General features: G+C 39.9%; 1 protein-coding gene across 1 annotated transcript in view; it reads left to right on the top strand.

Moving 5' to 3' along the window:
- Positions 1 to 737: 737 nt before the first annotated feature.
- Positions 738 to 18,414, top strand: part of DBX2 (developing brain homeobox 2) — a 43,438-nt gene continuing 25,761 nt past the window's right edge. The window contains exons 1-2 of the mRNA XM_067696280.1: positions 738 to 1,137; positions 16,170 to 16,265. Coding sequence (XP_067552381.1) covers positions 738 to 1,137; positions 16,170 to 16,265 — 496 coding nt within the window. The remainder of the gene's footprint in view (positions 1,138 to 16,169; positions 16,266 to 18,414) is intronic.

Here is an 18,414-nt window from a genome sequence, read left to right as displayed (position 1 = left end):
AAGGTACCTTTTCGTCTGTACCACCACAAGTCTCAGTAACACGTGTGGCTTTCTCTGATGACTACAGCCCTTCGAGACACTGGTGACTCCCATTCTCCTCCCCTGGATGCCCTGAAGTGACACCAACACGGGACAGCCAGGGGTCGCCCAACAGGTGGTCCGCCGAGCGCTCTCCAGGTGAGAGCGCCGCCCGCGCTCAGGGCGCACCGCGAGGGCGTCCACGCGTCCTGGCCCCCCGGGGCAGCGCTGGCTCCCTAGAGAGGGCCGGGGCCTGGCTGCTGGGAGGGGGCGAGCGCCCGGTTCCCGTCGCCTCCACTCCCGTCTCCTCCGGCTACGCGTCCCCTCCCCTTGCCAAAGCTCGGACTCTCGGGGTTGCCCTTATTGTTGGCCGCGTCTGTCACTTTGTGGGCCGGGTGACATGAATGGATGGGCTGGACACACCTTCCAGCCTTCTAGAAAAAAAAAAGTCTGAATCTGCATAGAGGGCGGGAGGGACTCCCCCGGCGCCCCCAGAGCCAACGCCGCGGGCAGGGGAAACGCACAGCTCCCCCCTCCCACACTCACTCCTCCCCTCCTTTAAAAAACCGCCCAGCCCAGAAAATAATATCTCTCCCTACCCGCCAGCGTCCGCGGTGCTCTCGCCTCCTTTCCCGGCTGAGCGCGCTCCAGCGTTGCGGGAGGCGGCGCGCGGGGCGCGGGTCCGGAAGCGGGCGCGCAGCGGTCCGGGGCGCCGCACCATGCTCCCGAGCGCCGTGGCGGCCCATGCCGGCGCCTACTGGGACGTGGTGGCTTCCTCCGCGCTGCTGAACTTCCCCGCCGCGCCGGGCTTCGGCAACCTGGGCAAGAGTTTCCTGATCGAGAACTTGCTGCGGGCTGGGGGCGCCCCGCCGCACAGGCTACCACCGCCCCCGCCCCACGGCCCGGCAGCAGCTCTCGCCGCGGGCGCTCAGGTCCGGCCCCTGCCCGCCAGCCCGGTTCCGCTCAAGCTGTGCCCCGCGGCAGAACCAGTCAGCCCCAGCGGGGCGCTCTACGGCACGCGGTGGGCGTTTCAAGTGCTCAGCCCCTCGGCGGACGGCGCCAGGCTGCCGAGCCGGGCTCCGGCGGACCGAGACTGTGCCTTCCAGCCATCAACCCCAGGTGAGTCCGCTCTCCCTCCCCAGCTGCGCGCGGCGCTTCTTGGCCTAAGGATCCCGAGACCTGGGCGCGCCTGCCCTAGTGCGCAGGAATCCGCCCGGGCCTAGACCTTTCGAGAGCATCTAGAGATTCAGTGGAGATGCCGCCTCGGGGGTGAGGAGGGTACCACCACTAACTGTGATTTTCCTCCCCTTCGCGTACCACCAGCTTCCTCTCCGTCCCATCTTTCTACAAGTGGTAGGGCTGCCTTGAATTTAAGGCCTTTTTTGAAGAAACTCTGGAGGCACCTCCTGGCATTAGCCGAAAGGGCAGCCCCGGTCCTGAGATCTCTGGGTTCGCAGGACCAGTTTCACGGGGTTTCCCAAGTTCAGCGTCTCCACCCGCCCGCTCCTGTCCCAGAGGCCGCGCGACACCCTTTCCCTGGAAAGTTCTTGGCTTGGAGAGCCTCGCTCGGCCCGCTTTGGGGGCTTTTGCCTCTTCAAACCGTTGCGACGGTCGAGGCGGTTGCAGAACGCGCGCAGAGATCTTTGGAAAAAGAGTTGCGCAAAGTTTTGGCTTTCTTCACTCTTACATTTTGGATCACTGAGACGCAAGAAAATCGAGGCTGGCTTTTTCTTAGTGCTGAGCTGGAACAGCGTAATTGGCACCTGGAGTAGGAAGTTCGCCAAAAAATGAGAATTTACCAAAAGAAGGGCAGTTTTGGTTTGCTTGTTTTAATTCCCGAATAAAACCTAAGTGTCGTGACTGGGAAGAGGATGCGGACAGTTTAGTCAATATATTAGCTAAAGCTCACGGGAGGGGCTGCCGAAATTGGCAGCGAGAAAGGGAAAGCCTCTTAGAGACTCAAAAACTGAGATCCAGTGGATTAATTTTTTTTTTTTTTTTGGCTTGCGTCCTTTGACGATCTTAACTCATTCTTTAAATCCCGGTGGGTTTGTCCAGAATGACTAATAGACGCTTTTTCAGCAGATTTCATTGTCCCACCAAACTGCCGAATCAAATTTATTGCTAATGGCTTTATAGAATTGAACATGTTTAGAACCTGTCCTGGTCTTTCAGTTTGAAATGGTTACTAACAGAATGGGACAAATATAATTATATTAGCACCGGTCTCATTCACATAGTGTAAAACCTAAATTCTAGGCAGCCTTTTCGCACCCTGGGAGAGGAACAAGTACAGTTAAGACAAAGTTTATGTGCCTTGGAAATTTGAGCCACTCTGTTCTTTTTGAAGTATTAGGAAAATTAGAAACGTGTAAAGCAGGTTCGTGTAGACAAGAGCTGGTAAATAATGACTCATTAAAATAACATTTTCAAGAAGATTTGGTGATTTGTATAACTTTTGGTGGTTTGCCATTGTGTTCATAGAAGCTGTTTTTCAAGAATTCTTAAGTTGCTCTTGATCATGACTGGCTCCTCAAAAAAGTTAATTTTAACCTTTGTAGATTTTACAGGTTAAATTTAAGTAAACCAAATGCGAATCAAATGCAGACATTTCAATAACTGAAAAATAATTTTGTATACCTATTCATTTTCATTCAAGATGTTACAATTATTGGGTAAAGGGTTTCCTAACTACGTTATTTTTATTTTCAAGAACATACTCATTCTTGTACACTTATTAAAGTATCAAAATGCAAAAATGCTTTTTGGAATAATTGAGAGTATAAGAAGTTAAATTTCACTTTGAAGTATTTTCATATAGCTTAAGCCTATATTTTTCCTAATTTTTTTTCAGTCCTTATTGAAGATTTGATGTTTTCCTAGGTTAATTTTTATTTGAACAAATAACTTTTTATTTCAAAAAACTCATTCTTGTGAAGAGTGCATTTAATTTTTGAAACTCAAAAAATATCTTAAGATTAGAACCCCATAAAATTGTGCCCACAAATATGCTGCTTAAAAACATTTTAAAAAAATTTTGACAGAGAATATAGCTTTCTGAACCGTGCTCCAGTTTTATTTAAATGACAGATTCTTGCCCTACCAAATGTGGAAATTCTTTTGTACTGTGTAGAATTATGAAGTTATAATGAGTGCTGACAATGTTAGCTATCACCTGAAAATTAGATGAGGATGAAATAGTGATTGATGTTCTGTAAAGAGTAGAAAGGAGATTTAGAAAAGCTACTGTTTTCAGAACGATAAAATACTTCTTTCTGAAACATCAGTGAACAACCAGTTCTCATCCTTTAGACACTAACTTAGGAGTGGATCACAAAATGTGATTTTTAATGATTTCGGTGTATTTGACTACTCATTTTTTTCTCAACTTAATTTGTTGAGTGCACCAGTCTAGATGTTGAATAAGAAAACCCCGGAGTTCTTTTTAAGGGCATTGGTGAAAGACAGCACCATTTAACTAGAGGATTTATGCCACTGCATGCATTTCGGCTTCATTATTTTTGTTACCCACTATTAATTATACCATATAGTTCATTCATTCAGCAAATGCTTACTGACTGTCTCCCATGTGTTCAGACTGTTCCAGGCCATTGGGATAATCAGTGAACAAAACAGATGACTGTCTCTGCCCCTGTGAAGCTTATAGTCCATGTTCTGTCCTACTTTATGGTTTACCAAGCATTTTCATAATTGTTAGCTGCTTTAATTCTCATAATAGGCCAATTTTTTCCTACAAAGATTATTCCACTTCCTAATTTTGTTTTTGTCTGAAGTATCAGTTTAAACATCTGTGGTCTTGTGAAAGAGAAGAAAATTGCCCCAAATCTCCATATTCCTTGGATTAGTCTTTCACTGGATGTGAGAAAACTAATGAGGGCTTATGGGATAACCAATTGCATGTATCACAATAATAAATCAGGCAGGGATCTTATATCTGAGCCCATAAGGAAAGAAATTGGCCTTCCCCTTCATCTTGTTACGTGTCTGAAAGGTGGTGACAGTAACACAGGTTTACAGATTATGGATGAAAGTTTAGCTTTTGACAGAGAATATAGCTTTTGACAGAGAATATAGTACTTCATCCCTGAAAACTGGCAAGCCTTTAAGTATTTAGAGCAAGCAAAGGAACATTCCATAGCTGTATGTTGTCAAGTTGTATATATAGAGTAGTTTAAAAACTTAAAAAATCAGAGGGCAGTCTTCGAAGTTTGAAAGGGGCATGTTTAGTGTAATAACAGGTAGTTGAGTAGATTCACCTCCAGGGGTTGTATGTGAAAAAAAGAATTTTGGATATTATAGTTTATTAATGAAACGAGGTTTTTCAAGTAAATCCTAATCATCAGAGATCCTCCCCCAGAAGTTCATTAATGTCATTACTTGGTGGCTATTGTGCTAGATTTAAATATCCATGTTTTTGTATATTAAAGAGGGTCCTGAAATGTAAAAAGCTGAAAATTTAAAATTTCTCTTAGTTATGTCACCAGTTTTCTTCAAAGTAAGTGGAACAAATAGCCTTGCTTTTCAGTAACATTTGTTAAGTTAAACATTTTAGAAAGTGTTTGAAATGAAGATAATATCCTGAATGTAATTTAGTGATTATTAAATCTACTCCTAGGGCTGCATATAAAAGGCTTAGAAAGCAAATGTTTATTCTGAAACGTTGAATTGAACTGTTCTTTTTTTAAAGTAATTTTGTCGAGTAGGTTGTACTATGTAGTACAGAAATGGAACCACATCCATAGTATTTTTTTCTGGTACCCCTGTAGGGCTGTTAATTAATGTGTCACGTGCACTCTGAGTGTCTTGTCCACCTCACAGTGCCAGTTACTCTTGACCTATTAATCCTTGACTCCGTCTTAAACTACTTGCACTTACGTTTTTTTTCCCAACTGGTAGCTTTATCCGCTTTCACTGAGATACCTGAAAGTGTGACATAAAATAGCTTCTCTTACATCTTAGGCACTTTGGAGAGGGAGAAGAAGATGAATCTGTGCTCCAGGTGGGGATTCCAGTCCAGCTGAAGACTGCGATTTGATTTATGAAGCCGGAGTTTGTCATTTATTTTTGCTGACGCTATGCTCTAGGTTTGTTTTGTCAAATTAAAGTCACAGGATCTTGACTATTGATGATACTGACCCAGAACCAGGACAAAGGGAATGGGGGATCCAGAAAAGGATAATGATGGGACCCATGCTGGTAGTTCCTTGCTCAGGCTATCGCCCCAAACATCCTTTGGTGGAATTTGTAGATAATACCAAACAATATTCTTACTACACCTGTACTTTTTTTTTTTTTTTTTTTTTTTTTGCTGTACGCGGGCCTCTCACTGTTGTGGCCTCTCCCGTTGCGGAGCACAGGCTCCGGACGCGCAGGCTCAGCGGCCGTGGCTCACGGGCCCAGCCGCTCCGGGGCATGTGGGATCTTCCCGGACTGGGGCATGAACCCGTGTCTCCTGCATCGGCAGGCGGACTCTCAACCACTGCGCCACCAGGGAAGCCCTACACCTGTACTTTTAAAAATAATCTGCTCAACATATCTTTGGATTTATATGAAGATATTAATAACTTTTACATAGTTCCTGAGGAATCAGCTCTGAACAAATTGTTATAGGGTCCCCAAGTTCATAAACTTCAGGTTCAGGAAGTTCTTGCAGTGACGAGAACCAGTAGGATTAAGAGACAGTCCTTTTACTTCTGGTTCAGATTGAGAAAACCACACTCCCTCCAAAATAATGTCTGAGTTGGAATTACAAAAGGGTAGCAATTTATGTGCATTTTACTTGCCTCTCACTTTAGCACCTATCCCTCTCCCAATCCCTAAAATATGCTTCTCTACTTTGCTTTAACAGCAAGAAATTTCAATCTGTTAACATGTATTGAAGCTTTATTGCTGAGGTTTAATAATCAAATAGGAGTAAATACAGTAGGCAAGTAGGAACATTTTAGAATTTCTCCCTTAACTCTTACTCACTTTAGGGATTTGAGGATTATTTTAAGAGGCACAGTGGTTTGAATGCCCAGAAAATTGCGTACGGATTTATGCAGAAGTAAATGTAGGTTCCAGAGGGTTCAGGGTCGTGTCAGGAAGCCAAAGGATGTCATATGTTGTGGGCAACTTAAAATAATTGGCAACGGTGATTTTTAGCTACTTTTGTTTGCCATCAATGTGGCTCAGTTGTGGGACCCAATGCTGTGCATTAGAGTCCGTTATATTCCTTTTGGAGTGTGCCTCCTCCATCCTGTTCTTGTGCCCACCAGAAAAAGTCTCTTTTTGCTATAAGAAAACATCTTACGGTTAGTTTTGCTGCTGAACAATGATAGAGATGGTATCAAGTTGAAAGTAAGGGAAGCAACATAAATAATAGCTGTGTTCATAAAATACTTTTAGCTTCATTGCTATGAAAGTTTTTACAGAAGCAAAAATGTTATCGTCTTTCAAATATTTAAACAAATGTGTGTTTGGTTTTTTTTTTTTGAGTCATAAATTTCTTAATTCTCAAACTCTAAGAGTTAACAAATCAGCCATTGGATCATGTTGTGAGACTGGTTTATAATGTGTCTGATTCCTGAGGCAGATCTTATTTGTTTGGTATCCTGCTTATTTCGATTTAGTTTTTAACTTCTATAATTTGAAGTCATAATGTAAGGTTTTTGTTGGATTCATAAAAAAAGTCACTGATAAGTTACCATTTATTTCATATCTCTATGTAACCTTGCTTTATAAGGTTTTTCTGAAGTCTTATAAGGCATTAATCAATAGGATTATCAAATATTTTGCATAAGAAATGTGTTTTTATGTTAGAGTTGGGGGGTAAATACCTTATTTTCTCCTCAACCTACTTTCCACCACACTATTTCTCTTGCTGACATCTCCCGTAATTTTAGAATCCATTTTATACCTTGTGGGAAGGCTTGATTTGTAGCTCTTAAAACAGTGTTTGTCCACTTAATCTTGGGTTAACAGAGGCCCTAAATAAAGTTTTTTACCTTAATTACTGTCATTTTTCTTTCCACAGTGAAGGTACACAATTTTTAAGTCAAATTAAAAATTAAAAACAATTTTTTAAAATTTAAAATTAAAAAAAAATTTTTTAATTAAAAACAATTTTTAATCACTTTGTTTTCATTCAAATGCACCTGGAGTCTGTCAGGAATAAAAAGGGAAACTGTAGAAAGAAACAATATGATTTTTATCCAGGAATGCTTGTTAGAATCCTTCTTTAAAGACTTCATTAGATCATGCTTCCATTTTAAACTTTCTTAGTAAGAATTTGGATTTTTGCCTTAACGTATAATATGCTTACCAGACCCTTGTATATTTTATTCCAAAAATATTTTATTTTACTTTCAGTAATGTTTCCACTTTTAATGAAATCTCTCCCTTTCATTCTTTTTAGCCTCCAGTCAATACTTGACTTGGCAATGCTGAGTGATTCATCACTTTATATAAAGTTACCATAACTGATTTTATCTTTAATAACGTTATTATTTTGTCAGCCAGCTATTAGTTGGGAGTATTTCAGGGGCACACTCTTTTTGTAAGTTATATGGACAGTAAACTTAAGGCACTAAAATTCTCTAAAGTCAAAGATCAGGAAGCCTCTATAAGTTTTTAGACTTTTGTTTCAGAATCAAACAAAGCATGGGGAAAAGGAAAGGAAAAAAACATCAGGTCTTTTTCTATATATTGCTGAATATTTAATTGCCTTCTTGTTTATAGGTATTCCAAAGATGAACTAGGTTTTTCCCTTTTCTTTCACGTGTTCAGGCACCACGCCTGCCATAACAGCCTTGATTTCATTAGTTCTAAGTGGCCGTCAGAAACAGAATATACAATATCTACCAGTTCTCTTGAGAAGTCTCAAAATTCCTTGTTCCTTAAAGATTTAAATCCCTAATACTTTCAAAATTAAAATATGTGGAGGAATTATTCTTTGAGAAGATTTATGTACGTTAAAAGAGAATAAAAACCGTGACTGCTGGTGAATTTTTTTAATAGACTAACCTAGGACTGGATTGAGTTTAGGTGTGTTGAACCTACCCTAGAGTTAGATTGGGTCTGAAACCAAAAGACAGATTCTTCAAAGCGGGAACAAAGTCATTTCTGTTTGTCTACGTATTTTCTATAGGTGCTTTCACACTGCACATTGAACAGCTGCAACAGAGACCACATGGCCTGCGAAGCCTAATGTATTTACTATCTGGGCCTTTACAGTAAAAGTTTGCCAAAACCTTTTCCAAAGCATAAATGGCAAATTGAGTCAATTTTAAAAGAATGTGTAGTTTTCTGAGCTGGTTTTAGCAGTAATTCTTTAATTTTAAAGTCTAGATTCACATCTAAGGTCTTTAAATTACTGATTATATAATCCCAAGCAATTCATGTAACTGCATTGAGCCTCATTTCAAAATGACCACAGATGTTAGGCTCACCATTTGACTTTCAACCACATACCTCAAGAGCCCATTGACAACATACAGGGAAAGATGTGAAAGACAGCTTTCCACCCTTCCACCATAAGTAAAATACATACTGGAAAAGGGGTATTGCTGCGAAGAAACCATCTCACAACTTAGAGGCTTAAAGGAACAATTTATTATTTTCTCTCACGGTTTCGTGGACCGGCAGGGCGCAGCTGGGTGGTTCTCACTTGGAATCTCATTGCAGTTAGAGGTCAGCTGGGGCTGCCATCATCTGAGGGCTCAGCTGGGCTGGATGTCCAAGATGGATGTCTATTGACTCACTTGGCTGACAGGGACGCTGGCTGATGGGGTGCTCAACTAGAGCTGTTCCGGCATTCACACTTGGATTTTCCAAGGGCCTGGAGCTTCTTATACCATGGCACCTGGGTTCTGAAAGGCAGAGTTCTAAGAGCAACATTCCCGGAAACCCAGGCAATAGCTGTAAGTCTTCTTACAACCTAGCCTTGGAAGTTCCAGAATGTCACTTCTTCCATATCCCTTGGTCAAGCAAGGCAGCAAGACTATCCCAAATACAAGAGAAGGGGAAATAGAGATGGCTGTCAATGGGAGGAGTGCCAAATAATTTGCAACCATTTAAAGTGTGCCAGGAATTAATCACATATGGTGGTAGAGCTGGGAACTCAAGGAGCCTTTATTGAGGATTTTAGAGGTTTGAGAGCTACAGGTACTGTTCTGCCATGGTATTCTCTTCTGTGACACTGACTTTATAATAAAAAGAGCAAGGGATTTCCTCAAATTTTGCTCATTTTTTGGAAGCTGTCTGATGAAGACTCCTTGAAGGGAGAGGCAGCTGTCTAATGAAGACTCCTTGAAGGGAAAGGCACTAATTTTGATAATTGCAATGAACTAGAACCCCACAGCTTGAGGAAAAGCCAGACCCCACCCCCTTGTTGGTGTCGTGAGGACAGAAGAGAAGATGCTAGTGGGAGTGTCCAAACAACTGGTCGTTACCTCTTGCCACGCAGCATGTGACCACAGTAGAATCCTTCCATTTAGCCCCTGTATATTCCACTACAGCCCATCCACTACTGCCAGGTGATTTTTTTTAATGTAGCTTTCATCATATCATCAAGCTATTTAGGAAAACCTTAATTATCCCCATTTGACTATCAGATCAAATAAAAATATTCAGTTTGTCCTTCAAGACCTTCATTCCATCAATTGCATTTAGCTCCTCCAGCCACCTTCTTTTTTTTCTCAGTTATATATATATTCTTTTTCAGATTCCTTTCCCTTATAGGTTATTGCAAAATACTGAGTATAGTTCCCTGTGCTATACCGTAGGTCTTTGTTGGTTATCTATTTTATATATAGTAGTGTGTATCTGTTAATCCTAGCCTTCTAATTTATCCTTCCCCACCGCTATCCCTTTTGGTAACCATAAGTTTGTTTTGTGTGTCTGTGAGTCTGTTTCTGTTTTGTAAGTAAGTTCGTTTGTATCTTATTTTTTTTAGATTCCACATATAAGTGGTATCATATGATACTTGTCTTTCTCTGTCTGGCTTATTTCACTTAGTATGATAATCTCTAGGTTCAGCCATGTTGCTGCGGATGGCATTATTTCATTCTTCGCTGAGTAATATTCCATCGTGTGTGTGTGTGTGTGTGTGTGTGTGTGTGTGTGTATACACACACACATATACGTATACACCACATCTTCTTTATCCATTCATCTGTCGATGGACATTTCGGTTGCTTCTGTGTCTTGGCTATTGTAAATAGTGCTGCTGTGAACATTGGGGTGTCCAACTACATTCTTTTTTTTTTAAACATCTTTATTGGGGTATGATTGCTTTACAATGGTGTGTTAGTTTCTGCTTTATAACAAAGTGAATCAGTTATACACATACATATGTTCCCATATGTCTTCCCGCTTGTGTCTTCCCTCCCACCCTCCCTATCCCACCCCTCCAGGCGGTCACAAAGCACCAAGCCGATCTCCCTGTGCCATGCGGCTGCTTCCCAACTACATTCTTAATGTTCACATCTTTGGCCTTGGGCCAGCAGTCAGGCTGGTCTCCTTAACCTGCCCTGGGTGTCACCATCATCCTTGCCTTCTTTCCTTTTGTTCATGCCACCTTTCCTTCCTGGAATGCCTTTCTCTTCTTTTGCCATTCAAATACTTTCCAAATCAAGTTTCCAGATCAAGATGCTTTTCCTGCTTAAAGCCTTCTTTGACAAAGCCTTCCTAACAATAATAACTCTTTTCTTTGTTCTTGATAGTATATTTTAGTGGAAATGTGGACCATGCTGCTTCTTTTTATATGCTGTCTTACAATCGATCCCAAATTATATAATAATGGTAGGAATAAAGGCTAACATTTATTGAGTGCCTGCTGCACGTCAGGCATTTTTTTGTGTTCTTTTCAGTGGCCTCATCCTGATTATACATTATAATCACGAGTGCAACTTTTGAAAAATAATGGTATACTAGGGGGCCCACTCCTCGCCAGCATGATTTAACCCAATTGGTGTGGGGCCTGGGCATCTGTATCTTTGAAAAGCACTCCAGATAATTCTGAGGTGTATTCAGGGTTGAGAAACATTGGCTAGGGGAACACACAGTACTATGTTTTTTAGATCTCATGGCCTTGGAAAATGCCTCAGATTTTATAGGACAAAACTGAATTTGGGGCTTCCCTGGTGGTGCAGTGGTTGAGAGTCCGCCTGCCGATGCAGGGGACACGGGTTCGTGCCCCGGTCCGGGAAGATCCCACATGCTGCGGAGCGGCTGGGCCCGTGAGCCATGGCTGCTAAGCCTGCGCATCCGGAGCCTGTGCTCCGCAGCGGGAGAGGCCACAGCAGTGAGAGGCCCGCGTACCAAAAAAAAAAAAAAAAAAAAAACTGAATTTGGCATATGAAGATATTTGTATTTCATTTATTTGATTAGCAGATTCAGACCTGTAAGGTACGGAACATTTAAAGGTAGAAATTCTTCCAGGGAGGGAAGCCATCCTTTTTTAATCTGTGTCATCCCAGCACACGGTGCATAATGTGGCCCTTGATAGATATGCAATAAGTATTATTTGCGTGGAATTAAAAGGACAGAATCAAACAAGTAGACTCTGCATTTGCTTTATCTTCTCGTGAACTGTACTAGAACATTAAGACCTTTGTTTTGCTGTCTCTGAAATACTCAAGGCAAAAATAAATGCAGACTTCTCTTGTTTTCTGATGAGCAGAAAGGTAAAGGATGACTTAACTTGCTTAGCCTTGTGATGGAAGGCAAGTTTGCACGTGAATCACATAAATGAATTCCGTCCAGGTTGGGTGATAAAATAAATCACACCTTATTCATAAGTGTTATTTCTTAGGTCTTACTACTCAAGACAGATGGTTGTCATTCTTTAGAGTCTTTTGCGGGGGGTGGGGTGGGTCCACTCTATTCTTTATAGTCAGTTCAATTGTGTAGTATTTCAAGGTCAGGGGTTTAGATTTCTTTATTCCCGGTGCCATGTGCCCAGCACTTGAAGGAGGTCATTAAAACCATCCTTTTGAAATTATTTAATTCTCTGTTATTCTTTCCCAGAGGTATTTTTTGACCTTTTGGTTGCCTTTGTAAGACACCTTGGAACGTTTTCTCATTTCTCCTTGTCCTTCTAAAATATGCTGCCCAGTCGGCATAGCATCGCGGTAGCTCCTGAAATTTATTTGAAGGTTTTATCAGTGGTCTTTAGGATCTGTCCTTTGAAACGTCAGCACAGATCAGTCAATACCACAGTTTGCTATGACAATAAAAAGAATGTGGTTTCACCCCATGTAGATACACTCTGTTCTCCATGGGTAAAGAAAAATGAAAATAATAAAAAACAATTTAAAATGTTTTGCTTGCTTTCTAGACAACAGAATTTTGAAAATAATTTTTCTGTATCTAGGCTTGTAACCACCCTTGACTGTGGGATGCTTTTGTCAGAGAACCGTGTAGTTAAGTTAAAAAGAAAACAAACCAGGCCAGTTCACCATTAAGTTGCCTCTAAGTTCCCATCTTAATTAAACATTCAAAATAATTAATAGGTAGTTTGATTCTGTGTCTTCAAATAAGTCAGAACATCTGATTAAGAAATGAAAAGTTCATGAAGTTTTCTGTGAATAAGTGATTTTAGCCATTTGGATTCAGACAGTCTTGTTCCGGAAATTTTAAGTCATTTGTTTGTAAGAGATTCCCACAGAACCCAGAAGGCAGATTTGTTGGCAGGATACAAAATTTGGAGTATCCTGAAGTGTTGTGCTGAGGGAACCTAACATCACGCTATAGAACCTGACAGTGTGCATTTTTGCCATAGGGAAAGCCATTCGTTTTTCTCTTATGGAAAGCTGGGGAGATGTGGAGATGTCCATTTTCTGGGTTCCATCTCTTACTGGATAACTGGCAGTCTGTGTGCATGACATCCTTATCCCTCATGGCTAATAACTACATACTGTGCTAAAATATCTGTGTTTCCCTGGTCTTTTAAAAAATGTGCTGAGACCAGTCATCATCACATTCCAGATGCTTGCCCATTTGAGGTTGAATATTAATGAATGAAATAGCAAGTGTTAAATGCATAGCCAGTCCAGTGCCTGTGTATAGGAGGTATTCCGTAAATAGTATGATCATAAATATTGTTCAGTACGCCTAAAATGAATTGTTTCTCTCATGATAAATGATAAAGTGACTGCATCTAAATGATACTGATTGGCTTTGAAATGCATATCATCTGCTTGAAATTGCCTTGTTTTCTGCCCTTTTCAGAGCTTCTTCAAGGTAGTTCTTAAGTGGTTTACAAAAGTTTTAATGCATCTGTTAACTCGTCCCTTTGTTTTTATCACACTTGAGTTTCTGTTTTTGCTCACCACTTTAAAAACCATGTGGTTTACAAACACTTAAAAGTGTTACACATGGTTTTAACGCACTACATTGTTTTAAATGGCTATTTCCTCACACCATTCAACATCCCTGCAGTCACATGCTCAGCTGGATTAGCATTTGACTTATGTCCAAGTAGGAGCAATAAAAAAATGGAGCACTTAATTGGAATTTCACAGTGATTTCTACATAAACCAGCTTCAACAAGGTGTATTATGTATGGAAATTAGGAATTGACTAATCTGTGTAAATATATGTGTGTCAGTGAGGTGATTTTAAAAGGTGAAGAAATGCTACACGGTGGAACTTTAAGCCTGGTCATGTCACATGTAGTTCTTTAGCCACTAGAGTAGCTACTGTAGACAGACTGTCATTTTGATTACAGCTTTACTATATTCAGATAGGATAATATAGAGCACTGTAACAAACTGTTCTATTAAAACCTTTTCTGGTTAAATTTACCACTAAGGTCCTATGTCTCAGAACCTCATTTATCATCACAAATGAATTTAATTGAACACTTGTCTCAAATGAACCATCCATTTTTTAAAAAATTCTTTATTTTTTCATTTTAGGGCCATAGGGTTAGACTGAGAAACGTTTTGGCTAGACGAGTACAATTTGTAATTTGTCCACGTCCTGCATTGTTATTTTTATAGTATCACTAATGTGCTTATTTTCTACACGAGATATTGAGCAAAAACATTTCTTTTGTGTGTATATTTCCAACTGTCATGATAAATGCTTCCACACATGTATGTAAAGGCAACATGGCTCAGCCTTTTTCTTTTACCTCAGTTTCAAAAATGCCAAACAGCACAATAGCCATAACTTAATTATCTACAGTGTTTAGTTTGGAGGTGAAATAAGTTAGTTAACAGAAATACTTGAGAATAGACATAATGAGGTAACTTTTATACAGGGAAATGTATTTCCACATTTCAAAGTGCTTCATAAACTCATAGAAACATTAGAAAATGTAACTCTGCCTAAATAATGCCGTACTCTTATAATTTAAGATGTCAAATTCAAATAAAGTGATTTATCATTTCTATGATGGTTTTTCAGTCAGTATTAGAACAACTTATGATAACAATGAAAATTTTTTTAAAGTTTCATAGAACTTACTGAGCACCAAAGTGGGTCTCCTTTTCATACTTTGCTTAGTTGCCATATTTTCAAGGTAGCATTAAGACATTTTATTATTTGAAAATCCAGATGTTTAAAAACTAAAAACACTGACATTGACAACTTTCCATCATATTATAGAAAAGACCCTGCATTATGATTAATTTGCAATTCAAAGACATTAAGGACCATGGGACCATAAAATTCTTATATATACTTATTTTGAAATATCCTTCAAAGATACTGGTAAAATAAACACATACTTATCATTTGGTTAAAATATGAGTCTGAAATTACTGTGTTCTTGAAAAAGACATGTATTTGTAGCAAAATAATATTCACTGTATATGATTAAGAAAAGAAAAAAGTTTCCATTGAAAATGAAGGGAGAGTAGTAAAAATATTTATTTTCAAGTCATGTTCTAGATTTCAAGGTCATCTGTTGTGGAAGATAACTATGTTTCAGGGTGTGTCAGGGGAGCAGGGAAGAGGTTAATTCCTGATTTCCTATTTCTTAGTTTTAAGATCATTCATTTATTGAACATTTTTTGACTATTTAGAATGTGCCATGCACTCTGCTGGGTATGTGATGGTAAAAGCAAGTTGCCCACCTAAAGAAATATCACCCATATTTATATTGTATTAAACCCCACTGTACTAAAGGACATGTTGTATCTAAGGTACTAAACCAAAGCCTGGCATATAGTAAGTGCTCAATAAAGAAGAGCCATTAATATTCTGTGACATCCTTTATAGCTATTTTTCATCTACTGAGGAACAGAGTGTAAAATTTCTTTATTTACAAAAGTAATGATAACTATTCCGTGTATATGAATTAAAAATGTTCTGAATAGAATAGTTTAATAAAATGAGAAGAGCAGAATTATATGGCAACTCCCTATACTATAAACACAAATGCTTTCAGGTTGATATCTCTTGAGAGTAAATGTTGTTACTATTCTCAAATACTTTGAGTCATGTAAAAGTGATCAGAAAGACCACTTTTTGTTATGGAATTGCTCAGTAAATTAACTGTTATCAACTTTGGAATCTAGCTATCTATATATTTCAAAGAACCTTCTGAAAATAAGCAGTAGAGTAATACCATCTCTTAAAAGAGTAAACTGGAGTGTGTAACATCCAGATTGTTTCTTGGTAAGTATTATATCCAGAGCCGTGCTGTTCAATGTGAAAGCCTCTAGACACATGAGTCTATTTAAATTTAAAAAGAACTTAAAGTAAGAATTCAGTTACACAGACATACTAGCCACATTTCAAGTGCTTAGTGGCATATGTGACAAGTGGATACATATTGGACAGTGCAAGTAGAGGACATGTCCATCATCACAGAGAGTTCTCCTGGGCAGTGTTGCTCGAGGTTGTATTAGATAAAGGACTATTTGATATTTACTACTTATAACCACACAGAAAACGAATGACTCTAAGTTTGGTTTTGATAATTTGATTGTTTACACCACAGCTTCCAAATCTTGATTAAATTATTTAGCAAGCTCTTTGACAGGTAAAGCCTGCTTTAAAATGACTTTAATTCCAGTAAAAGTTTAACGAAAGCCTCAGAAGATGTAGTGCTTTACTCCATGACTTCGGGGAAATTGGAATTTTGAATACTGTCTAAGAGATATGGCTAATCAGTGTGATCAACGCTTTCTCTGCAGCGCCTTCCAAGCCTTTTTTTCTGAGCGCCCCGCCGTTCTACTCGTCGTGCTGCGGTGGGTCCTGTCGGCGCCCTGCCTCCCCCACTGCTTTTCCAAGTAAGTTTTTATACTTCATCAGCAATGCCTCAGTTACTCTGTAAACCAAAGCAGCAGGATTTAATGTGCTCTGGAAAACTAATTGGTAATGCAATGGCAAGGAGATAATTCCTCACTAAAAATCACAGCGATCCTATTCAGGAGGTTTCCAGAGATTTATCGGACCTCAGCACACTGAGCGATTGTGAGTGGCTTCTAATGGCATTGAAACCCAGGGCTGACACACCAAGGAAAACAACTTATTTTCCATTTGATGTAAAAGATCTCAGAGGGACCCATTTGGCTCTTTCTGAAACGTGTAGCAATGCTCATTTAAAGAAGAAGAAAGGAAGGAAAGAAAGCTAAGAAATTGTGTAAAATTACCATTCAACTGAAAATGTGACACAGAAAGTCACTAGGTATCCATGGAAAATAATAAAAAATTGTCAAGATTGTAGAAGGAGATAAATACCTTGTCTTAAGATCTTTGAGAAAACCAACCAGGGTTGTAGGAAACGTTTTCAAGAGAACTTTTCAAACATTACACAATTGTAATAGTGTGCAGGGTAGAGGGAGAATGACAACTTTCAAAAACTTGAAGAGCACACACACACACTCACACGCACAAAGAAAAAAATGTCTAACTGAAAATAAAAAGAAATAAAATTCACCTGATCTTGAGATTTCTAGGTCAGCTAAGAATCTGTAGACAGAGGATTTGAGTTTATGATAAAGAAGTCCAGAGGAGGGGTGCATTTATCTCAGCTGCCCAAGAGAAAACATTGATTCAGATTAACAGCTCTGTCAGGTGAAAAGTGAAATAGGGTTAGAGTCAGGTGGAAGTCCAGAGCTGTATCACGGTTGAATTCAGATTCCCTGTTGCCTCTCTGCATGTGTTTTATGAATGTTTCAGGAGAGCAGTTGCTCAACAGAATGATTCCTGACAAGTGAGGCAGCAAATGCTGGCCGTTTAATGAGCTGCAAGCTTCTGAGCATCTCTTTAGGGGGCTGATATTTTCCCACAGAGCACTTTACATGGCCGGGACCCGGCCACAATGGGTGACAGACCCGTGACCAATCGTCACTTTCACTTGACTCATCCACACGCGACCTCACCACGATTTTTCACTGTGCAGATGAACTTTCGGAACCATTTCACAGGGAAAAGGCTCGGGCAAGGGTCAGTTGCCCTTTTGTATGGTCATAAAACAAGGCTCTGTGTGTCAGTCTTTTCTCCTGTCTCACATTCCAAGTGAATTTCTGGACACCATTTAAAGCACTTGGCTGAAAAATAAAGCGGTGAATGAAACTGACTTTTATAGACTCATTCTAGCTCATCTTCCCATATAACCCTGTCCACCTGAAAAAGGATTTAGTGGATGAGCTGAGTGTATACAGGACTTGCTGAATACATAGGGCCCATTGTCCACTGTGGGGATTGTTTATTAACCAGGACTGATACACTATTTTGGAAGTGACCTATTAATTGTCCATTTAACTAGAAGGTATTGATTCAAATAGAAAAATAGAAACCATGACTAAACCTTTTTCTCGCTCCTTCAAGGTGGTCTCCTGTGAGGATAATTGAAAACTGTTGTACAGATTAAGGAGACATTTATCACCATATATTAGAGTATCAGGAAAGGATGCCTGGAGTAGAGACTTAAACCCCAAATATCTGATACCACAGCATGGTGGCATCTCTGTGGAATTAAATCTTCAGTGTGGTATTCCAGGGGTGGTGATTGAAAGAGGTCCAACCCCTAGTTTCAGTGTTTTCACCCTGGTATAATACTGGTCTTCTACTTTAGAAACTCTCTGGAAATATAGACAGGTAAGGGGCAATGTACCAAAATATTGCATGTAACAGGTGGACATTCATGTATGCGTGAATGTGTGTGTGTATTCATTTTATAGTACTGTTTTAATGAGTTCCTAAGCCATAAAAGCATACTAATGCCCAGGCCAGTTTACTAAATAGAGCACATAAAAGTAGGTCCAAAGTCATTTTCTAGATAACCTCATCTTCCTGACTGCTTGAAAAAAATCACCCTAAGCATGTCTCATTTTTCTCCATCTGCTTCTCAGCCCTTCCCACTTTATGCCTTTGTGTAGCTGTTGTAAATTGTGGTGTCTATCTCTGGAGGCTTACAAAGCCCTGTGTTTATCT

Source organism: Pseudorca crassidens, chromosome 11, assembly GCF_039906515.1.
Source record: "Pseudorca crassidens isolate mPseCra1 chromosome 11, mPseCra1.hap1, whole genome shotgun sequence".
Classification (NCBI taxonomy): Eukaryota; Metazoa; Chordata; class Mammalia; order Artiodactyla; family Delphinidae; genus Pseudorca; species Pseudorca crassidens.
Note: the sequence above shows the minus strand (reverse complement) of the source record. Positions and strands in the feature narration are given on the sequence as shown.